This window comes from Bactrocera dorsalis, chromosome 3 (genome assembly GCF_023373825.1).
Source record: "Bactrocera dorsalis isolate Fly_Bdor chromosome 3, ASM2337382v1, whole genome shotgun sequence".
Classification (NCBI taxonomy): Eukaryota; Metazoa; Arthropoda; class Insecta; order Diptera; family Tephritidae; genus Bactrocera; species Bactrocera dorsalis.
The window spans coordinates 47,484,976-47,510,431 of record NC_064305.1 but is presented as its reverse complement, the minus strand read 5'-3'; the positions used below and the strand labels follow the sequence as shown (position 1 = coordinate 47,510,431).

At 35.9% G+C, this 25,456-nt stretch overlaps 1 protein-coding gene across 13 annotated transcripts in view; it reads left to right on the top strand.

Moving 5' to 3' along the window:
* The window catches only part of LOC105228775 (obscurin), a 369,554-nt gene that overhangs the window by 260,521 nt on the left and 83,577 nt on the right, over positions 1–25,456 (top strand). For all 13 annotated transcript variants that reach the window (XM_049451168.1, XM_049451169.1, XM_049451171.1 and 10 more), the window contains 6 exons: positions 21–232; positions 949–1,088; positions 3,755–3,947; positions 4,036–5,028; positions 10,730–11,031; positions 11,116–11,300. In XM_049451168.1, coding sequence (XP_049307125.1) covers positions 21–232; positions 949–1,088; positions 3,755–3,947; positions 4,036–5,028; positions 10,730–11,031; positions 11,116–11,300 — 2,025 coding nt within the window. The remainder of the gene's footprint in view (positions 1–20; positions 233–948; positions 1,089–3,754; positions 3,948–4,035; positions 5,029–10,729; positions 11,032–11,115; positions 11,301–25,456) is intronic.

The window sequence follows — 25,456 nt, the reverse complement described above, 5'->3', positions numbered from 1 at the left end:
ATTCATTTCTTTATTTCTAGTACACTGTCGTTGCTAAAAATGAAATTGGTGTGACTGAAGTTCCGTTTAAACTTTCATTGCTAGAATTAGCTCCAAAGTTTGAAAGCAAGTTTGACAATGCTAAAGAAGTTTTTCAAGGTGAAGATTTGGTTCTACAATGTAAAGTTATTGGAAGTCCAATTCCGCTAATTAGTTGGATTAAGGATGGTGAACAATTGAAGCCAAGTGAACAGTAAGTGTAAACAAACTACGCAGCATCTCACAATTAACGTTTTGTATAACATTTTACATTGTGGCCAGATCAGTTCAATTATTAATTTTTTGCGATATATATTAAAACACTCAAATTTCAACAAGATTAAAAACTATTATACATTCAACATATGGAGACATTTTTTAAATAATTTTTTGTCATATGTAAATAGATATTTTTTGAATTTTCAATACTTAGTGATTTAAGCTTTTTAGGTCTCAATTAACAAATGTTTCAAAACAATTCATCATATACACACATTTAAGTTTCTCATTTTATTTAAATTTCATTGCTATACATTTTGGTCTTGAACGGCGACCCGTTCACTTATATTTGTGGTTAAATTTGAATCTGGCAGTTTCAGTCGTTTCAATTGCGAAACGTCAAAACCTACCCGATCCAGTGAACTATCAAAGTCGGGTATCTTTATCTCTGAAGCGCAGTCTTTAGAAACCTATAATAGTTTCTATTTGCTTTATCTTTGTCTGCTTTCTTTGAGTGCTGCTGTATCATCAAAAAATCTAGATCTAAAAACCAATCCCACCAAGTTTTTGCATATGTACATATACACATACATTAACATTCTATATGTCTGCGCCTTGTAAATATGCTCAAATGGACAGTTTGAAATACACAATTACGAAAATTTAAAAATCTTAACGCAAAATATTACATTAATACTTGTTTATTTTTAGCATAAGACTCACATCCTCCGCCAGCGGTATTTTAACATTGGAAATAGCGAATATTCAACCGTCTGACTCTGGAGCATATAAGGTTATCATTTCAAATCCCCTTGGCGAAATATCCTCCTTATGCGCTGTTGCCGTAACTCGTAAGTAATTCCCTTTTGTTTTAACAATTAAGCGAGATAGATATACAAGTATTATATAAATGCCTGCCCGTTCGTGCAAGCTGTGACTTGAGTAAAAATTAAGATACCTTAATTAAACTTGGTATGCGTGTGGGCGTAATCAAACCACTGCCACACCCACAAAACGCCATTAATCGAAGACCTATAAAGTGCCATAACTAAGCATTAAACTAATAATTGAACTGTAATTTTGCACAAGGGATGGAAGTAGAAAGGGAAACCTGTGGGCAATAAGTTTTGAAAAAGTGGGCATGGCCCCACCCTCTAATAAGTTTAATGTACATATCTCCAAAACCACTAAAGTTACAACAACAAAATTTACTCAGCTAAAATATTATGAGAACTCTTACCAACAGTCTGAAAATGGACTAAGTTGGATAATGAGAGGGCTTTATAGGCCGTCTAATTTTTGGCGAAATCACATATCTCGGGACCTGACCGACCGATTTCGACTGAATTTGGTACGTGACATTATTTTGTAATTTTTATGTTACAGTCTGAAAATGTGCGAAGTCGGACGAAACGTGCATTACTCATAACTGTATATCTTCGTGAATAAAATAAGAGCTCTTTTTGTGTATTCTTCATTTAGTAATATGTGGAAAATACCGTGCGTTCGAACATGGATAGTAAATAGTTTTTAACACCAAAATCGACTGATTTCATTATATAATATAAATGTAACAGAATATCGCGTACTCACACGCTCTCTCATGGCGATTTTGTGTTATTGGTGGGGTTCCCCTTGCTAACACCCATTGATTCGATCAATTTGCGATTTGAAAGAGATGGATGGTTTTTGACATTCGGTAGCTTTTTCACTACTGCAGAGTCTATTGATCGTCTCTGAAGTGGTTTGATTGCCGTTATACTTAGTCTTGTCAAAAATTCTGTTACAAAGTTTGCAAAAAGCATCGTATAATATTGTTATAATTTGTATGCAGTGTCAAATCATATATGTATAATATTCAGCTTAGTTCGCAAACTCATTTGCAGAAATAGGGATGGCAAAATTGGTTACAGAATCGATTCTCGATTCTGACTATTTTTCTATATTTTTCGATTCTAAGAATCGATTATCCGGGGGCAAAAATCGATTCTTTCGATTCTAATCGATTTTAAATTAAAAGGACAAAAATTTATTTATTAAATCACAAGGCATAAATTTAATGAATAATCGATTAAATAAAACACAAAAATATTTAAAAACAATTATATTGTTTTGTTTATAAATAAGGTACAGGGAACATTACATTTCATTTAAATTTTTTTTAAATAATTCAAGTTGTTTAAAGAAGTTTAATAAAATAAGTTTTTAAATAAATTTAAAATAAGTAAAAGAACAGTAAGCTAATTGTCAGTTTAAGAAAACCATACATTTTACGGGACAGATCTTAAAAACAGAAGCATATTTAAGTGATCTGGCGTTAGCCGGCTGCGAATTTGATTCGCAGTTAGCCCAGTATGCGAAAATAAACGTTCACAAGGTGTTGAAGTCGCAACAATTGATAAGTATTTTCTTGCAATCCTCGATACGTGAGGATACTCATTTTCGATACTTTTCCAAACAAGTAATGGATCTGGTGTACTACCTCTATCTACTATCGGCCGATTAATAAATTGCCTTAATTCAATTGGTACTCCACCCGCTTCAGTAAATTTATTGTAGGAAAGTTTCTTGACCGTTTCTTAAGCGTTTTTTTATATGAAGTTTTTACATTTCTTGAGAGCTGGATACTAAGCTTATAACTTACTTATAACTAACTGGTCACTTAATTAATAGTAAAGTCGAATGTCAAGAATCGATTCTTAATCGACTCCGACTACTGAAGATCGATTCCGAAAACTCGAGTATTTTACGAGAAAACTCGATTCTCGAGTAGAATCGGAATCGAGTTTGCCATCCCTATGCAGAAATCCCCAGAAAATTATGTCAAAGGAAATGGATATCAATCGAGTCAATGTCAAGATTTATTCAAGATGATCCTCACATAAAAGCCTGTTTTCGGGCAACTGGTTATCTTCTGACAACTCGCTTGAAGTATATTAGGCAATGAAAGTATAATTTTCACAGATGATGAAATTTTAACTGTTGAAGAAGTTTTTAATAAGCAAAATAATATCTGTCATTTTGCTCCATGGGTTTAGGGTGTTCTCCATTCATTCCGTAATAGTTTGTGGGGAAGTATCCGGTAAAGGCATTACACCTGAAAAACAAACTTTCTTCAATGGAGAATAATGGATCTTCCAGCAAGATTCTGCTAAAGCATACAAACCAGGTGATATTTGATGTTTCAAAGTTCCAGATGTTTAGCCGTCATGTTCTGTCAAATACTTCACAGAAATTTGAGGAGTCTCAAAAAATGTGTTGGTCGAACAGGGTCGTCAATACCAATAGGACCATTACCATTTTGAATAAAAATTTGTACATCGCATTATGAATTAGGAAATGAAATTAATTTTATTCAAAAATGTGTTATTGTTTTATTTTTATAACTACCTGAATTTGTAACAAAACTTATGACAGGACTAAGTGTATACATTAGAAACTAACAAACCAGCTCTATATGCTTGTCGGCGTAATCATTTATACAAACGTTTAGATCAAAATTTATAAAATATTGCAGCAAAAGCACAGCAGCCTTCATTCGTTGAACCTTTAGAAGATGTTAAAGTCTCTGTTGGAGAACAGTTAAAATTGCATGCGCGAGTAATCGGATTCCCTGCACCAGAAATTAAATGGATTAAGAATGGAATTACTTTGCACCCAAGCACGAGCATAAATTTTATAAACAATCCAAATGGACTTGTTGGCTTAAGGTGGGTTTTATAAACTAAATGAGTTTAAATTTAATAAGCAACTTTTAAGTTTTCCTTAAATATGTGGCTATATGCATATGTCTTGTAGCATTGATAACGTTCAACCTGAAGATGCAGGTGTATATAAATGCTTAATCGTTAACAAAGAGGGTGAGATAGAAGGAAGTTCTACGGTAACCGTATGTGCAATGGAAAAAAAACCAGAGTTTATAAGAGAATTACATGATACTAATTGTATTGAAGGTTTCCCTGTAAAAATGCAAGTTAAAGTTTTAGGCAATCCACTGCCTGATATCAAATGGTTTCATAATGGCCAAGAAATTTCGCCTAAAGAAGGACGATATACTTTCGCAGAAATTAAGGACAATAATTATTGTTTGCAAATAAAAGAGGCTGATTTGAAAGATTCGGGTTTGTATGAAGTAGTTGCGTCAAATGCATTAGGTACGGCTCTGTCTAAAGCGAGATTACAAGTCGCATTGAAAACAGATGAATCAATGCCGGAAGTGCCTCCACGATTTCTGTCATCTATTAGAGATGTCAATGCAAATGAAGGTGATGAAATTAAACTTTCCGCAGCTTTTACGGGTAATCCTGTCCCAGAAATTATATGGACAAAAGATGGTAATACTCTCTTTAATGATGAGAGCACTTTAATTAGTTGTGATGGCAAACACGTTAGTTTAATAATAAATAACGCTGAAGCTAGCCATTCTGGTACATATAATTGCCTCTTAGCAAATCCTCTTGGTGAAGATGCGTCTGATTGTGAACTAAACGTGAGAAAAGTGTACAAAAAGCCATTATTCACTCAAAAGATATGCGATCAGCAACATTTAATCAATACCGATGCAAAAATTGGTGTCACTGTTTCAGGCGTACCACATCCAGAATTGTCATGGTACTTCCAAGACAAACCTATTATCGAGGGAGACAAATATGAATTGATTAACGATGGCGACCACCACACATTAGTTATCAAAGACTGTACCATAAATGATCATGGTGTTTATAAATGTATCGCAAAAAATAGAGAAGGCACAGATATTACTCAAGGCCGGCTGGATATGGTTAATGAACTGTAAGTACACATTTATGTTTTTTATCTTAACCAAAAATCTAATCAGCTTATTCGATTTATTTCCATTTCATAACGAAATTTAATGCATGCAGTAAATATTACTAATCACTACTATATTATAGTTTAACGGCACTTTTGCCTATTACATATTTAATCAAAAATATAAATATAAACATTTTATTGAAACTAGCTGAATATTACTATGATTTTACATTAGTTTTGCAAATTTTTCCATTGTAGTATATAGTATAAGAAATTGAAAATTGCATTAAGTAGTTACTAACCGGTTCTTTTAAATTACGAGAGCAATTCGTCCGCCCCCAAATTTAGTTCTTCCTTCTTCTTAATAATAATTTTATCGCTAAGTTATCTCTGATGATCGCAGTAAATTGTCTTTGTGTTTGAAAAAAAATGTTTAGCGTTTGAATACATACATATACACATCTGTTGGAAACTATCATGATTTCTTTAGATATTTTACATAAGGAGCATTGATGTACACAAAGTTCATGTTTTCATGAGAATTGAAAATATATGGAGTTGCGCTTTAAACCGCATTCTGATTCTTCTAAATCATTTGGTTTCAGAAATTCTTGAGCGACGGTTGATTTGATCATATTAGTGATCAACTGAAAATTTTTGACATGTTTTAATTTTTTTGGATGTTTTAATGTAATGACAAAAAACAAAACATCTCGTTCCAGTTTATAAAACAATAAGCATTAAACATTTTTTGTAAAATTCAGCCATAGTAATATTTAGGGTTTTCATAAGGTCTCATAAAGTTATAAGTTATAACGATTCGAAAACATAGCATTGTGAATTGTAAATGTGTAAACTCATTTTTGTATGAAATCCAAAAACATTTTTTTTTTAAGTGCAAAAATTTATAATTTTACGGTGCTTTATTTTTGTACTCTCACAGTATGTTGTTACAGAGTATCACCTTAAACTATTCTAATTGAGGATGACAATACGAGTAGAAATCCGGGCTGCCCGTTCTACTGTCCAACTTTATATTCTTGATCCTTAGCACCCAAGGGAGGTTGGTAATGCAGATGATCAATCGACCAGTTACACGAACATTAAAACGCTAAACGAAAACGTACACTAAATTAAGATACAAGGGTCGCATTAGCCAGGGACATCTGTGATAAAAAATGTTTAATGTGGGCATGTCACCGTTACCTAAATGGTATAATGTACATATCCAATCCGATGAAGCTAAATAAACAAAACTTGCTGAGAAGAAGTCTTATTAGCACTTCTTTATACCCTGTGAAAATTGTTAATATCAAATTATAATCACGCTTATTCCCCTAAAAATTAAATAACTGATTGAGTAAATGCACCACAAGCATTACATTTCACAACCAAAATGGTATGGGCTTTCTGGTAGTAGTTGTAAAAATTAAACATTGGGCGTGGCACCCCCGACCTTTAGGTGTAGGTTTTCAAGTCTCCAGACACTGAATATGTGGGCCTCGATACCTATAGCTTTCGGCCGAAAATATTGGGAAAACGCTGAGGAATATTATGGGTATTCAGAGGGAATCTTTTCTTGATAATTGTGCACCCTTAAGTCTATACAGGGAATAATCGGATCAATACTAATGTAAGCATATACCTATCATAAAAATTGGAATTAACTACATTCATGAAGAATACAAAATTATTGTTTTATGTTTATTTATGGAGTGTAAAATAGTTAAATAAATTGTTGAAATGACACGTAACAAAAAGATCCTTTACGACGTCCACGATTGCGGCCGTAATTTTGGTATAAAACAAAAAAAGATTACTAAACTGTAGAAAAGTCGCTTCCCGCGCTATGAAAGCTTTTTTTTGTTTTTTTTTTTTCAAAATTTTACAAAATGACGGCGGTTTTAACAAATAATAAAAAAAAAAATAGGAACATTTAAAAAAAAAAGTAAAAGCTTCCATAGCGCATCAGCAAATGACGTTAGAAATGTTCTCTCCAAATTCGAACTAGATATCTTCAAAAGTCTCTATTTGAGAGTGAAAATCACCATACTGAGAAAAACGCGTTTAAAGGTTGGAGACGCTATGTTCCCCACTCTGTACCCTTTCTACAAGAAACGATGTAGCGACCTAATAATTTGAATTTCGATTTCAAAATTTGAGAGAATGTTTCTAATAGTGTATATTATCCGACAATGCAACAAAAAAAAATATTTTTCGAAAATTTCACACTAAGACGATCCCTTAAATCACTGTGATTTTATATATTTTTTAAATTAAAAATAGGATTCAATTAAATTAGGAAATACCTTAAGCAGTAAACGTTCTTGTTAGTTCTTAAAACGACTAAACATACATAACCAAGACATGTAATTAACATTGCATATTGTTTATTATCCAAGCGATAGTGAAATACTCGTATAGCTCAACACTACTTTGTTAGTTACGAGAGTATAAAATTTACGGTTACACCCGAATTCAACTCTTCCTTACTTGTTTAAACTAAATTCAGAATCCATTGAAAAAATACGTGTTTTAAACCGAATAAAATTCGAGTAAATGTGTTCCATTATTTCTTCACTGCATATGAAAGCCTTTATCTAGATTAAGAGTGTTAAAGTATTGAGTTCTGCCTAGTTTCTCTAATACAGATTTGAGATTCAGAATTAGGTATTTTGTCAAAGCGGACACATGAAGAATATGTTCTACACATTTTTACACTTATTATGTATATATGTAGAGTGATCTACTCTCTCTTGAACATTTCTAATTAATGTGTGTGTTCATCTGCACTTCGTTGTTTCGTCCCAGCGTTTGTAATACTTTTTAGGCTGGGTTAGGTCTTTCCTGCTATCTCTCTTTATTAGTAAGTGGTTTGCACGCAGACTACTCTGGAGTCAGCAAACACCTTCAACGAGGGTTCAATCAGAACCACCGTTGAACGCAGCTTATTATCAAAGCCAAATGGTAGACAAAAGCAAAATCAAATATGCCATAAATAGTTTTGCACCATTTAAGGCAGCAGGTCCAGACGGGATTATGCCTATAATGTTGCAAAAACTGGTAGAACCAATGGTTCAAAGGCTTGAAAATATATACAAAGCTAGCATTCAACTATCTTACATCCCAAGAAGTTGGAAAAGAAGTAAAGTAGTATTCCTTCCAAAACCAGGCAGAAGAACACACGAGAATGCCAAGGATTTTAGACCTATAAGCCTTACCTCCTTTATGCTGAAGGTACTGGAAAGGCTAATAGATCTACGGGTCCAAAATGGACTGCGGAGTGGGCACGGGGGTATTCTCCGCTGATCTAGGCATATCACTCTCTATACGACTACCGAACTCGGTTAGCATCTTCCAAGCGGAAGTACTAGGCATAGAAAAAGCCTGTGAAGCTCTATTAGAAAACCACGGGAAAATAACAACTATATTTTACAATAACAATAACATTACAAAATGCGTCATAACTAAACAATTATGGCCCACATATGACAGGAAAAAACCAACGAGTTATTAAAAAGGTCAAGAAAAAGTATTTATTGAGTAGCCGCTACCACAACAGGGCACTGGCCATTTGGGGAACACGCATCCAAAATGGGTTTACCCTACAACGACATCTGCCGTGGCTGCGGCGTAGCAGGGAACAAGGAAACAATCTTCCACTTTCTCTGCGAATGCCCAGCTCTAACACATATCCGACAGAAAACACTTGGAATCCATCAAGCATCAAACCTTGAATGGATTTCCACTAAAAGCATATCGGACATAAGTAGTTTCATCGAAACCTCAAAATGGTTTGAGAGAGAAAGTGAAACGTAATAACAGATACAGGAGGTTCTACGAACAGTGTATCAAAATGGCACATCAAGTGTTAAACGTCTTGATGGTTTCATCAACAATCAAATTCTTTTGTGATTCAGGAAACGCCAAATCCCCAAAAATTTACTGTTTGGTGCGGATTGTGGATGGCGTTATCATCGTTATTTATTTGTGCTGTTACCATAAGGGTTATGATGTCGATTGAGTTTTTGTTCTGAAAAGTAGTGAAATCGACAAGACTGTTCGCCGTCTCACCTTTCACGTCTTTCAAGAAATGGCTCAGTCAAATGACCGCTAAGATCATACGTTTTAGGCCTCCAGATTATTTACGCGGGGGATGTTAAATCAACCCGTAGACAACATTCAGCGTGCTATGACTGAAATTCGAGGTTAGAGCCTTGTTCGGGATGCCACAATTTTGGCAAATCTCTCTTCTATAACTTCTTCTTCAGTTACTGGAAAGTGCATTCATAGCGAAGAAAAATAGGTTGGATTTCTGTTTTTATTAACCTAGGGTAAGTTGGTGCTTGTCCTTTATGGCCTCTAACTCATCAAGGAGATGATCTGAAATGCATTTCCACAGGGGTTTTCTTCAACTTAGTAACAGAGTTCTTTAAAGCGATAAGCCTTGCTATTTTTATTGCTTTTCGAGGTCATTTCGCTTCCTCATAAAGCGCCCGTGTAGCGGGGATTGCCGTAAAAGGATCCCATTTAAATACTATTACTATTAAATTTCCATAAACACAGGGACACATTTAGGGCCGCCTATGGGAAAACTGGCCCAGGGGTAAAAAGGTGAGTACCCTTCCCTGCAGAAAAGCGTTTAATTCGTTAAAAGTTTTATTAACTACCTTGACATTTACCACTTTATTGTTTTTCAAAGAGTAAGTCAAATACGAGATAGTGTTTTCTGCTGTCATCACAACTGTACTATATTTACTCTCTTTTTGATGTTGGGTGGAACAATTTTGCTTTTTATGGTTTTGGAAATCAATAACATAGAAAAAAGTCATGACACATGGCTCTCAGTTAAACATATTTTTTCAGATTATACCGGAATACATGAATTATTCAGACATTTATTTATCCATCAAATTAATAGCAAATTATAAGCAACGGTTCTTTTAAAATCCGTTGACTATCGGGACTAAGTTTTTGAACATTCAGTTTAAAATTCTGCAATATTCAATTATTATTATTACTTAGAAGTTCAAATACATCGATAATAGCCTAGAACTCCAATTTCTTGGCTAATTCTGCTTATAGGTATCGATGAAAACTTCTAGTTCGTGCTAAAACACTAAAAGAACGATTCAAGCAGAAATGTTTGGGAAAAGTTTTTCCAATTTTCGAATATTGTTGGTACTCAATAAATTGTAAGGTATGAAATGGGTTTCTAAATTTTGCATCGTAAACGTCTCTGAGGTGAATAGATTCATTAAATATCAGATACTTTTTTGCATAATTTTTTTGCAACTACCTTTTAAATGCGAAGGATTTATTTTGAATTTCTTCTTTACGTCAATTTTCATTCACTTCATCATGTATGTCGTTCTATGTTTAATTTGTCTCTGCAATAAGTTTGCATTCATTAAATTGCTTTCAACTGGTCGCGCAGAAACTGCGAACATCATTCGGAGCCTTGGCTCTACTTAAGCCGTTTTGTATAAACAATATGGTCTGATGATTTTAGTTTTTGTTATACATATCTACTCTTTATTGACAAATGAAATGTGTGTGTAACCAATTGATTGTGTAAAGCGTTTAGTATGTGATATACGATATATGTTTTATAACCATGACCAACTTAATAATGGTAATTTATTTATTTAGTTGCTTTTGGTATCAGAAAACCCCCTTTTTTATATAAATTACATGAATATATGTTTATTTCTTTTAGCAAAAAACATATTCGTTCAGAACCACCAACATTCCTGAAGAGACTTGGTGATTGCGAAATTTATCCTGGAATGACAGCTAAGTTTACAGCATGTGCTGCTGGCAGCCCGGAACCTGAAGTAGAGTGGTTCAAAAATGATCAAAAACTTTTCCCATGCGAAAAAATATCTATGGATCACGAGCCGAATGGATTATTACGGCTTACCATCAAGGATGCAGATGACACTGATGTTGGTCGTTATACCTGTCATATATTTAATCCATATGGAGACGAAACATGTCATGGACATCTCATTTATGATAGTAAGACTCTCTCTATGCAATCCGACATACATAAATATAACGCATAATTTGAATTATATGCATTATCACATTCCACGTTTTCAGATATTGACAACAACCGCAGAAAACCTCTTTCAGAGCAATATAATGATATAAGTAAATACAAAAGGACAGGCGTGCCTACACCGATCACGGAAAAACCATCAATATCCCGAATGACTGACCACAATCTGAAGTTAGCTTGGAAACCGTCGGTAGTAACAACGGGCCATTATCCTGTGACATATCTGGTAATATAACAAATTAGTACGATTTTTTTTATAAATCAAACTCCGCACAAGATTTCAGGGTATCAAGCAGGTCAATTCAATATTAACTATGCAATTAAATTTTACCGTTATACACCACAAGTCCAACGATATCACTTCACTAGCCGGAAAAAGTCTTCACTCATGATAAGCAAATGCTTTTGAAACTAGATTAAATCCAAACAGTTTTTTCAAATAATTTATTTTTATGTATTCAAACATTGGCATTAAAATATAACACAAAATGCCTCTAACTAGCATTTCGTTTATTAAAAATGAAATAAGGCACAATTTCTTGTGAAATCGAAAAATAAGAATCATTCGTTCGATCGTTTCGCTTCATTCGATTTTTTTAGAAATACAACGGATACGGACAACAGTTAGGTGAACAAAACTATAATACTCTGTAGCAACTGGTTGCAAAAATATAAAAACTACGAGCGAAATATTTTTCTGGCTAGTGTAAATATATTAAACAATTAGGGAAGGGCTAAGTTCGGGTGTAACCGAACGTTTTATACTCTCGCAATTTGAAAAGATCAATGACGGGGAAATACTTTATATTTAACAAGAAAGGAAGATGAAATAGAATTCTAGACGTATCCCTGCAAATTTGTTGTTGAAATCGTTCTTTGACATCTTTCGCTATGTGTGCAGATGTGAGACGGGAATTTCTTTTGACCAAAGATTTAACTTGCCTTGTTTCCCGGTCTGTTAATATTTTCGGAGGACCGGAACGAGGTTTTGAAGTAACTAATAATAATATAACGTATCTAAAATCAATTTTTCGAAAAGTTTTACCATTTTCTCTTAATTTTAAAATAATTTTTCGTTCATTCACTTCAATTTCTTTTCGCTTTCTATTCATTTGTACTAAATTAAACTATTTAAATACAAACCTTTTGCAAGACCACACAGTTTAACTTACAGATTAGGAATTTTTAGTATTTTATATAAATAAACCATAAAGCGGCATCCTTTTGCAGTCCCCCGTTAAAATGAACTAAATAACCCTTATAAGCGGAAACTGTTTCTGCTTGTGCCAAGTGATGTTCTCAAAATGGTTGCTTTAATATAACTTTTCTAATGTTATTTGGGAAAAATAGGAATTGAACAAGTAAGAAATGGCTAGGTTTGGATGCAACCGAATATTTTATGCTTTTGCAACTTGCCAGAATCAATCCCAGAGAAATACTTTAAGGTTTAAAACCAATCATATAGAGTAAAGTCGGCCGGATGTTCGATCCTGATATTAGTTATATAGGGGCTAGGACAAGTTTTCGCTCAAATGTATCTATTTTTTGCGTAAAGAAACACTGTTTTTAGTAAAACACGCTCTCTTTATTTCATCGGAATAACTCACATATTGGCTGGTATATGCGGTACAAAATCACCGGGAAATTTGAAAATCTTTATACAATATTAAGTATATGGTAGCTCAGCAAAATATTGGTCCGATTCAATCTATTTTTGACATACAGATATACCATTATAAGAGAAGGATTTTATCATAATTTCACAAATATATGTCACATATTAACCGACTTTTCGATCAAAGGTCAACTGTAGGTACCGGAGTCCGGTTTATCGGTTTCCATAAGTTCCCTCGTACCATCTTGGCGGGAAAATTTAATGTCTCTGGCGTATTTAGTTATTGATTTATTGCGCTTTTAGTAGTTTTTAACAGTATCGTTATGTGGAGAGTGAGCTTGCATTCAGCATATTATATTAAACTTGTTAAAGGGCGGGGCCACGCCTACTTTTCAAATTTTTTCCCACAAGCGCCCCTTTCTACTGTGATCTTCTGTACCAAATTACAGCTTCATATTGTATCTTAATTTAGTACCTAGTTATGGAACTTTATATGTATGTTTTCGGTTAATGGCGAGTTGTGGGGGTGGCAGTGGTCCTATTACGCCCATCTACGAACTCGAAATTTGGTTTGTACTAAGGAACCGCTCATCGAGATATCTACATTTTTTCTCAAGTTACAGCTTGCACGGACGGATAGTCAACCGAATTTCAACTTTTCTCGTCACTCTGATCATTTATATATAGTTTTAGGTGATACGTACCAGAGATCTGCAACGGACACACAATTTCCGTGCACACTCGAACACTTACCCAAAACCGGCTTATATCGCTTTCTTTGAACGAGCAGAAGGATTGCTCGTTAGCGACTGTGCGCAGACGAACGTGTTGATCACAACACTCGAGTGTTGTTCATACGTGTTTGTTTGGGTTCGGGTGTTTTGCGGATCAATATGTTCGAGTGTCCGAGCTTAGGCTCGAGTGTCCGAGTTTAGGCTCGAGTGTCCGAGTTTAGGCTCGAGTGTGCAAATCATTTTTTGTTTATGTGTAATCGTCAATACAGTTGATTAATTTGCTTTGTGAGTGTTAAGAATTTTATATGATGATGTTACAAAAGTAGTATTAAGTTGTATTTGTATTGCTATATGCATCCCTTATTATGAACAATAGCTGTAGGTATATGGAATAGCATTTGTCTTGTTGTAGACATCTGGCGCCGCGGCTGTCTGCTTGTCGAAACAATAGACATCTGGCGCCGCACTGTCTGCTTGTCTACTTAAACAATTGCTGAGTCTGGCGTCGCGGCTGTCTGCTTGCGTCTGGCGCCGTATAGCATTATGTTCTAGTAATTTCCAGACGCAATATTCTAGAAGGACACGTCGGCATCAGCGAGAAGTGCGTGGCTATATAAGCCGTGGCAGCGCCAACGGATTCACACCGAGGAGGGAAAAATAAAAGCAGTTAAGGATTGGCCTCGACCCACCAACATTCATGAACTCCGCAGCTTCCTCGGCTTATGCACGTATTACCGCCGTTTTGTACCTGGATTTGCGAACGTGGCTAGAAGTTTACATGATTTAACAAAGAAGAATCGCCCGTTTGTATGGCAGTTGGAACAAGAAAAAGCGTTTGAGCAGCTTAAAGTACTACTTTGTACGGCGCCGATGTTGGCTTATCCAATACCTGGAAAGAAATTCATCCTGGATACAGATGCGAGCGCTTATGGAATTGGAGGTGTCCTGTCTCAGCTCATCGACGGACAAGAAAGAGTAATTGGGTATTACAGCAGAGTGCTCGGGAAACCAGAGAAAAACTACTGTGTGACGCGAAAAGAACTACTAGCTGTGGTGGAATGTGTAAAACATTTCCACAAGTATTTGTATGGACAACGATTCTTGCTGAGGACTGATCATGCAGCATTAAAATGGTTATTACAGTTTAAGAATCCGGAAGGCCAAATTGCACGATGGATCGAAAGATTACAGAATTACGACTTCGAAACGAAACATCGAAAGGGGATTCACCACAAAAATGCGGCTGCATTATCACGTCGCCCTTGTCCACTGGAATGTAAACATTGCTCCAAATCAGAAGGAAAAGAAGGTATAATCGACGTGCGATTACTGAGTATAGAACCTGAAGATGATTGGACTCCTCACCGCATCAGAATCAACAGCTGGAGGACCCTGATCTTGCAAAGCTGGTAATGGCCAAATAAAATGGGGTACGACCACCAAAGGAACAAATAAGTAGCGAGAGTCCAACTGCAAAAGCATATTGGGCCCAATGGAACAGCATACACCTCGTTAATGGATACCTTCATCGTACCTGGGAAAGCGAAGATGGCAAACAGTCTCGTCTGCTGATCATAGTACCGAAGTCCATGATCCCGAAAGTATTGAAAGAATATCACAATGGACCTAGTGGAGGGCACCTTGGAATTACAAAAACTATAGAGAAGATTAAACAACGGTTCTACTGGATCGGTTGTCGAGATTCCATAGCAGAATGGATAAGTAATTGCGTAGAGTGCATGGCAGCTAAAGGTCCTAAAGCCAAAAGTCGCAGTAGGCTACAACAGTAAAACGTGGGATCACCGTTCCCAACCAGTACGGCCGGAAACAAATATCTACTGGTTGTCATGGACTATTTCAGTAAATGGCCAGAAGTATATGCCTTACCAAACCAAGAAGCGAAGACAGTAGCCGAAGCGTTTGTAGAAAATTGGATAACAACGTTCGGAGTGCCCATCGAATTACACTCAGATCAAGGCAGGAATTTCGAATCTTCCATTTTCCAAGAAGTCTATACATTATTGGGCATCCACAAGACACGGACAACAGCGTTACATCCACAATCAGATGGGATGGTGGAGAGATTCAACCGAACGCTCGAAGAACATATGCGGAAAATCGTTGATAAAGATCAACGGAATTGGGACAAGTGCATTCAGATGTTCCTGCTGGCGTATCGTTCAGCGAAGCACGAGACAACTGGTTACACGCCAGCAAAGATTATTTTCGGATCTGATCTGCGACTCCCTGCTGATCTTTAGTTTGGAACGAATCCTACAGCTGTAAGACATGATGGAGATTATTGTTCTGCCTTAAAGGAAGAAATGAATGAATTGCATCTAATGGTAAGACAGCATACGCATCTGATGAGCAATAAGATGAAGGACCGGTTCGATCAAGCGGCAAATTCAAAAGGTTTTGAAGAAGGTGATCTGGTCCTGTTGTACAATCCACTTCGAAAGAAACGCTTGTCCCCGAAACTGCGGACAGCCTGGGAAGGACCCTATATAGTGATGAAACGACTTAATGACGTGGTAAAAGCACGATCTAAGATGAAAGTAGTACATTTGGAGAGGCTCGCCCCATTTGGTTCAAGAGGATTTGTGCCTAATCGGGACTATTAGGCTTTAGTGGACGGCAGTGTTACAAAAGTAGTATTAAGTTGTATTTGTGTTGCTATATGCATCCCTTATTATGAACAATAGCTGTAGGTAACGGGTGATTTTTTTGAGGTTAGGATTTTCATGCATTAGTATTTGACAGATCACGTGGGATTTCAGACATGGTGTCAAAGAGAAAGATGCTCAGTATGCTTTGACATTTCATCATGAATAGACTTACTAACGAGCAACGCTTGCAAATCATTGAATTTTATTACCAAAATCAGTGTTCGGTTCGAAATGTGTTTCGCGCGCGTGTTTTGTTCAGCGATGAGGCTCATTTCTGCTTGAATGGCTACGTAAATAAGCAAAATTGCCGCATTTGGGGTGAAGAGCAACCAGAAGCCGTTCAAGCCACACAGCTCGCGATTCTATGGCCATTTTGAGGGAAAACTTCGGACAACAATTCATCTCAAGAAATGGACCCGTAAGTTGGCCACCAAGATCATGCGATTTAACGCCTTTAGACTATTTTTTGTGGGGCTACGTCAAGTCTAAAGTCTACAGAAATAAGCCAGCAACTATTCCAGCTTTGGAAGACAACATTTCCGAAGAAATTCGGGCTATTCCGGCCGAAATGCTCGAAAAAGTTGCCCAAAATTGGACTTTCCGAATGGACCACCTAAGACGCAGCCGCGGTCAACATTTAAATGAAATTATCTTCAAAAAGTAAATGTCATGAACCAATCTAACGTTTCAAATAAAGAACCGATGAGATTTTGCAAATTTTATGCGTTTTTTTTTTTTAAAAAGTTATCAAGCTCTTAAAAAATCACCCTTTATATGGAATAGCATTTGTCTTGTTGTAGACATCTGGCGCCGCGGCTGCCTGCTTGTCGAAACAATAGACACCGCACTGTCTGCTTGTCTACTTAAACAATTGCTGAGTCTGGCGCCGTATAGCATTATGTTCTGGTAATTTCCAGACGCAATATTCTAGAAGGACACGTCGGCATCAGCGAGAAATGCGTGGCTATACATATAAGCCGTGGCAGCGCCAACGTAATGAATCAGTGCTAACAGTAAACTGCTTTAGTGTAGACGAGTTGTGAAATAAAGAGTTGTTGAATTAAATTAAACAGTTTTGGTTTTATTTGTCAATTCAGAGATACGAACCTAACAAAGTAAACTAGCAAGCAGTAAAATCGTAACAATACGTATTACATGATATTTATTGAAAATAATGGCCGAAAAAGAAGATTCTATTGGTTGCAAAAATGCGAATGGCAGTTACAGCTTGTCTGGTAAGCGCAAAGGCCGAAGTTTCGTATGGAATATTTTATCAGAAATTTTGAAACCGGACGGAATTGGAACGTCTAACCTAATTCGTCACCCATGCTGCAGAAATAATAAAACATCGCAAGAATTAAGAACCGTCACGGTGGAAGACAAGAATGAAACTGTAAAAAAATTTACATCCTGAGTTGTTGAAGACTGCCGACCATTTTCGGTTGTGCAAGGCTCAGGCTTTATAAAACTTGTGAAATTCTTCATAAAGATAGGTGCATCGTATGGCGAACACGTCGATGTGGAGGATTTGTTACCGAGCGCAACAACAATTTCTCGCAATGTTCAAAAATGTGCAAATGAAAAAAAAAGAACTTAAAGAAGAAATAAATAATATTGTGAGCAGCGGTGGAGCTTCAGCCACAGTCGACATGTGGACGGACAACTATGTGAAGCGGAAATTTTTAGGAGTTACCTTCTACTACCAAAAAAACTTGAAATTCTTCGACTTGGTTTTGGGAATGAAATCCATGAATTATGAAACTTCTTCGGGTGACAATTTTCTTAATAAACTTAGCAGTATGTTTAAAGAATATGAGCCAAATTAAATTCATTACTGACAGAGGAAGTAACATGGTTAAAACTTTAAAACAAAATATACGTCTTAACTGCAGTAGCCATCTATTTTCCAATGTATTGGACAAATCATTCGAGGAGACAGAAGAGCTTACAAATGTGTTAGCTTCTTGTAAAAAAATTGTTAAATATTTTAAGAAAGCAAATTTACAGCATCTTCTACCCACTTCATTGAAATCACAATGTCCTACTCGGTGGAATTCTAATTATAGAATGATTAAATCCATAATTGACAATTGGTTTGAAATTAATAATATATTGACTGATAATGAACAAAGCCAACGATTGTTGCACGTAAATGTATCCATTCTTAAAGTTTTGGTTTCTATGTGCAAAGATTTTGAAACTGTATTCAGTAAATTACAACTTTGCAGTTCTCCATCGCTATGCTACGTTCTTCCGTCCATTTTAAAAATAAAAAACATTTGTGAATTTAATAATGGTGATATAGCTGCAAATTCAGTCTTAAAAGATAACATAAGAAAAAAAATTGAGGAATTATGGGTTGGCAATTTAAGTATATGGCATAAGGTTGCAACTTTTATATATCCACCTGCTATAAATATGCAGCCAAATGATTTGGATGATATAAAAAATTTTTGCATCTCTCAAATTCAAAATAATGCAATATCAGCACCAACTTCAGCAACATCTGCGGGAAATGATTCCCTCTCACCTACATACTTCGACAACGCATTTTACTTTCAATGAAAGTAACCAAATAGATCAAAGCCATTCTTCTTCTTTATGTTCAAAAACTGGAGGCGATACATTCTTTTTCACTTATTTGGTTAAACGAACAGCCCCACAAGCCACAGAAAAGCCTGAAGATGAAGTTGAGAGATATAGCAGAGAAGAGGTAGAGATGACTGAAAATTTTAATTTGATGGAGTGGTGGCAAAGTAATCAGGGTAAATACCCCCATTTATCAATGTTTGCGTTGCAGATTCATGCAATCCCAGCCAGCAGTGCAGTGGCGGAGAGATCTTTTTCTTTAGCTGGTAACTTAATTACTGAGAAACGTAACAGAATAGCGCCAGGCTCTGTTGACAGTTTGCTGTTCTTAAATACATATTATAAAAACTATATTGCTTAATGGTTGGGAATTACAAAGTATGCGTGCAATGATAGTTTCATAAACATATTTTTCTTTATTTATATTTAATTTCAAGAGTGATAAAAAGCATGGAAAGCGTTTTTTTTTAATGATTTTATATCTAGTGAAATATCATTTGTTTATGCGAAGTCTGATTTAATAAAATTATATTGAAGAATGAAAACAGAAGTTTTTATAATTATATAAGCATATTTATCGCCAAGAGGTTTGGCGGGACAGGTTATTGAAAACGTGGTCAATGCCCCCAAAAGTGGGACGTATGGGCATCCTACTCTAGGTTGGATATTTTCATTCATTTAACCAGTATTATATTCTGCTATAATTCAAGATCACGATCGCGCAAACAAACAAAGGGTGTGAAACTTTACGTTATACACTTCAGAACTCAAACGCGTTTTATACGGACATTCATCTTAAAATTATTTTAGTTTCGTATGACACTTTTAGCAAGCTTGGGCAGCTAAGATATATACAGGTTAAGTGCAGGAAGTAGGTATGCCTACATACAGCTTGAATATTATGTGCGATCATATAGTAAAAATCTATTATGATGAAACTGCAGCTGCACTAAAAATTAGCTGTTTAGGCAAACCCAAATGAGTGTGCAGTTGCAGTTTCGCCACAATTCCCAGAAATTTGCAGAATTTGAAGTGGCGCAAATGGTTTTTGCCTACTTTCTTCACTTAACTGACCTGTTAATATAGGGTGATTTTTTAAGAGCTTGATAACTTTTTTAAAAAAAAAAACGCATAAAATTTGCAAAATCTCATCGGTTCTTTATTTGAAACGTTAGATTGGTTCATGACATTTACTTTTTGAAGATAATTTCATTTAAATGTTGACCGCGGCTGCGTCTTAGGTGGTCCATTCGGAAAGTCCAATTTTGGGCAACTTTTTCGAGCATTTCGGCCGGAATAGCCCGAATTTCTTCGGAAATGTTGTCTTCCAAAGCTGGAATAGTTGCTGGCTTATTTCTGTAGACTTTAGACTTGACGTAGCCCCACAAAAAATAGTCTAAAGGCGTTAAATCGCATGATCTTGGTGGCCAACTTACGGGTCCATTTCTTGAGATGAATTGTTGTCCGAAGTTTTCCCTCAAAATGGCCATAGAATCGCGAGCTGTGTGGCATGTAGCGCCATCTTGTTGAAACCACATGTCAACCAAGTTCAGTTCTTCCATTTTTGGCAACAAAAAGTTTGTTAGCATCGAACGATAGCGATCGCCATTCACCGTAACGTTGCGTCCAACAGCATCTTTGAAAAAATACGGTCCAATGATTCCACCAGCGTACAAACCACACCAAACAGTGCATTTTTCGGGATGCATGGGCAGTTCTTGAACGGCTTCTGGTTGCTCTTCATCCCAAATGCGGCAATTTTGCTTATTTACGTAGCCATTCAACCAGAAATGAGCCTCATCGCTGAACAAAATTTGTCGATAAACACATTTCGAACCGAACACTGATTTTGGTAATAAAATTCAATGATTTGCAAGCGTTGCTCGTTAGTAAGTCTATTCATGATGAAATGTCAAAGCATACTGAGCATCTTTCTCTTTGACACCATGTCTGAAATCCCACGTGATCTGTCAAATACTAATGCATGAAAATCCTAACCTCAAAAAAATCACCCGTTATATGTAAAGGGTCATAGCAAGCGCAATGATTATTTAAGTAAGTATGAATGTATATCTACACTAGCCACTCTCTTTATTAATTGGTTTTTCCCAAAACACAAAATGCAGTTGCAGTCTAGTCACACTGCTTGGAAACACACGTATGCATGTAAAAAAGCAACTATCATTATTCTTCTCTGATTCTTAACTGGGTCTTATGTTATGGTTATGCAAATATATTTTTAATTTTAAAATGCGTCATTCCTTTGATACATGCATACATATAGTTTAAATGCAGTATTTCAATAATATTGACTGTTAAAGTGTATACATACAACATTAATAATTTCTCATATTTTTGCTCAGAAAAATGTGATACACTTCTTCTACATCCGTGTTTTGTCCGAGTATCCGTGGCAATAGTTGAACGCATTTCGGGTTAGCTGCGGGTGTCGAGTGTGGACACTCGCTTGTGATCGTTTTGAAGAGAGTGTGATCAAACACACTCGAACACACAGAAAGCAGCTGCCGGGTGTGCCACTCGATCGAACCCATTGCTGCCAAGTGTGGCGCTCGCTCGTGCTCGATTTTTAATGAGGGTGATCGAACAGGCTCGAACACACCTAATGCAGCTCTCTGATACGTACAACCGTTGGGTGAACAAAACTATAACTGTACCAATTGGTTGCAGGAATATAAAATCTACGAGTGAAGTCTTTTTCTGGGAAGTAGGGAAGGGCTAAGTTCGGGTGTAACCGAACATTTTATACTCTTGCAATTTGAAAAGATCAAAGGCGGGGAAATCCTTTATATTCTATAATAAAGGGTCAAGTTACAGTGTAACCGATAATTTTATACTCTTGCAACTTACAAAGATCAGAGCCGACTAAGTACCTTCAGGTGTTGCCAAAACTTTATACTAACAAATCGAACGAAAAAGTTTAACTTCATTGTTCAACGAAATCGCGAAGGTATTAGAATCAAATTTGGTATCATATTATCTTATATCATTGGCCATAGCCTCAATTAGTTTGAAAATTTTAATATAAGGTAATGAGGGCTAAGAAAAGTATTGCCCGATTACACCCATTTTTGTCACAAGGAATTTCAAGAACATGTCTTTCAGATTAACCGTGAGTTGTGGCAAAAGGTCAGCTATAAGTAGATCTTCATTGTGTACGCTTGAACATATCGATATACATATATTCAGTGGTGATTAATACATATGTACGTATACTGGGAATTAAAAAACTCAGATGAAACTTAAATTTAAATAAAGGTAATATAGGATCTTCAGGATAATATTATAGACCCAGTATGGTTGAAATTGGTAAAGTAGTTCCGGAGATATGTGATTTTACTTTATGTGGGCTATACCACGCGCAGCGCTTAATTTTAACCCCCGGCTTCGAGCCCTCCTTTATTGTCCTGGGCGTAAATTTTAATGTATCTGGCGCATTTAGTTCATTACGCTTTTAGTAGTTTTTAAAAAATCAGGACTATGGAGAGATGGTGGGGTTACAATCCGATTTCATCCGGTAGGGAATCCCATAAGATTTAACCTAAGCAAATTTGGTGGGGATAGTGATGAGCGATATTTCACTACCGGTGATTTTTTCACTGTGGTTGAAAAATCGCAAATCGTAACTACGATCACTTTTTATAAATAGCAGTTCGCTTCTATGAACTGCGATTGCGATCGCAGTTCGAAACTGTGATCGCAGTTCGAACCTGTGAATTGCGATCGCAATTCGAAACTGTGATCGCAGTTCGAATCTGTGAATTGCGATCGCAATTCGAAACTGTGATCGCAGTTCGAACCTGTGATTTACGATAGCAGTTCGAACCTGTGAATTAGGATCACAATAGCAAATAGCAGAAAAGTAACAACTTTCTTCAGGGTATTGTATACATCGTATATGCTATTTTTCGTCATAGCGGTTTGAAGTTTTGAGTGTAACGTTCTTATAAGTTTTAATAATGGCAGGAAATGTATCAAGAAAAAGAAGTGAAGTGTGATGTTTGAAGTGGTAGATGAAATATAATCAAAATGGAATATTTTTGTGATGAAAACAAGAATTGTAACTAATTAATTTCAGAAAAAATGATGGAATAAAAAAATTACGGGTTTTTAATATTTTCCCAAAGGTTGGGAAACTCGCGTTAATTATTTGGTCTTGAAAATATTAAAAGCGGGTATTCTAAACAAACAAATTATCAACCACACTAATGGTAATTCCTTCTAAGAAATGTGTGAAACCATCATACCAACATACAAATGAACTATGCAATACGCTCTAAGTTTCAGGTAGCCGAACCGCTCCAACATTTGCGAAAATGTAGTGAAAAGAAAGGCGGAAAAACTTGATTCGAGTTACAGGAGCCAAAAGAGAATTTGCCGCCAATAACGACAGAATGTTTCCGTCGTTCCCACGACAGTCGGGTCTACGTACAGTGGAACAGACCCGGACTTTTATTCGGCCAAACAGTGTCAAATTGGCAGAATCTGCCGCTACAACAACAACAAGGACGTTTGAACGTCGACTTAATTGCGATCGCAATAGCAATATAAAATCACAGTGATTTAAAAATAGCAATCACTGAAATCACAGATATCGAAAAATCACAATATCCCTCACCTCTAGTTAGTGAAGCTCTAATGGTTTAGGAGGCATACCTATATCAGAAAAGTATTCTCTCCGAATTTCAATTTCCTCACACGTTAACCGCTAATTTCGATACAAAGTCAGTCATAGATACGGGGCTCCATATGTTCGTTATCATGTGCCTTAATAAGTTACTATTAAATTTAAACAATTTTAAGGCTTGAGATGACATACCTCTAAGCTTCATACCGATATATTGATTAAAATTTAAATTTTTGTTCGCCTGTTTTCGCATAGGCATGTTAGGCTAAAGTCACACACCGAATTTCAATTGGTTTATTAGTTTCTGAAATATGTGATTTTCACATAAAAATTGGCGTCGCCGCGGCCATTGTCCAATTTTCATATTGGCTCCTAGAAAGCTATTAACTGGACTTACCTCCTAAATTATAAAAACTTTGGACGCGCATACAAAATTGAAAAAAATGTAGCTTTATTAATTTTCATTTTAAAAATTTAGTTTTTTCCAAAATTTTAAAAATTTCAAAATAATTCCATTTTGACCATTTCCGAAGATCAAAAACAAAACTTGTACAGTTTGCATAAATTTACATTTTAACACACTTTCAGGAAAGTAAATACTTTGTATGTGCACTTTTGTCCTCTATGATGGTAGTCTTTCAGTCATAAAATGCACCAAACTTGTGCATTGTTAATTTCATGAGTTATATTTACCCCTTATTTCTGAAGAGCAACATGTCGCTACCTTGAAACCTTGAATGGATTTCCACTAAAAGCATATCGGACATAAGTAGTTTCATCGAAACCTCAAAATGGTTTGAGAGAGAAAGTGAAACGTAATAGCCGATACAGGAGGTTCTACGAACAGTGTATCAAAATGGCACATCAAGTGTTAAACGTCTTGATGGTTTCATCAACAATCAAATTCTTTTGTGATTCAGGAAACGCCAAATCCCCAAAAATTTACTGTTTGGTGCGGATTGTGGATGGTGTTATCATCGTTATTTATTTGTGCTGTTACCATAAGGGTTATGATGTCGATTGAGTTTTTGTTCTGAAAATTAGTGAAATCGACAAGACGGTTCGCCGTCTCACCTTTCACATCTTTCAAGAAATGGCCCAGTCGAATGACCGCCAAGACATACGTTTTAGGCCTCCAGATTATTTACGCGGGGGATGTTAAATAAGCCCGTAGACAACATTCAGGGTGCTATGACTGAAATTCGACGTTAGAGCCTTGTTCGGGATGCCACAATTTTGGCAAATCTCTCTTCCATAACTTCTTCTTCAGTTACTGGGAAGTGCATTCATAGCGAAGAAAAACAGTTTGGATTTCTGTTTTTATTAACCTAGGGTAAGTTGGTGCTTGTCCTTTATGGCCTCTAACTCATCAAGCAGATGATCTGAAATGCATTTCCATAGGGGTTTTCTTTAACTTAGTAACAGAGTTCTTTAAAGCGATAAGCCTTGCTATTTTTATTGCTTTTCGAGGTCATTTCGCTTCCTCATAAAGCGCCCGTGTAGCCTAATTCTGTGGATTGCCGTAAAAGGATCCCATTTAAATACTATTAATATTAAATTTCCATAAACACAGGGACACATTTAGGGCCGCCTATGGGAAAACTGGCCCAGGGGTAAAAAGGTGAGTACCCTTCCCTGCAGAAAAGCGTTTAATTCGTTAAAAATTTCATTAACTACCTTGACATTTACCACTTTATTGTTTTTCAAAGAGTAAGTCAAATACGATATAGTGTTTTCTGCTGTCATCACAACTGTACTATATTTACTCTCTTTTTGATGTTGGGTGGAACAAATTTGCTTTTTATGGTTTTGAAAATCAATAATATAGAAAAAAGACATGACACATGGCTCTCAGTTAAACATATTTTTTCAGATTATACCGAATACATGAATTATTCAGACATTTATTTATCCATCAAATTAATAGCAAATTATAAGCAACGGTTCTTTTAAAATCCGTTGACTATCGGGACTAAGTTTTTGAACATTCAGTTTAAAATTCTGCAATATTCAATTATTATTATTACTTAGAAGTTCAAATACATCGATAATAGCCTAGAACTCCAATTTCTTGGCTAATTCTGCTTATAGGTATCGATGAAAACTTCTAGTTCTTGCTAAAACACTAAA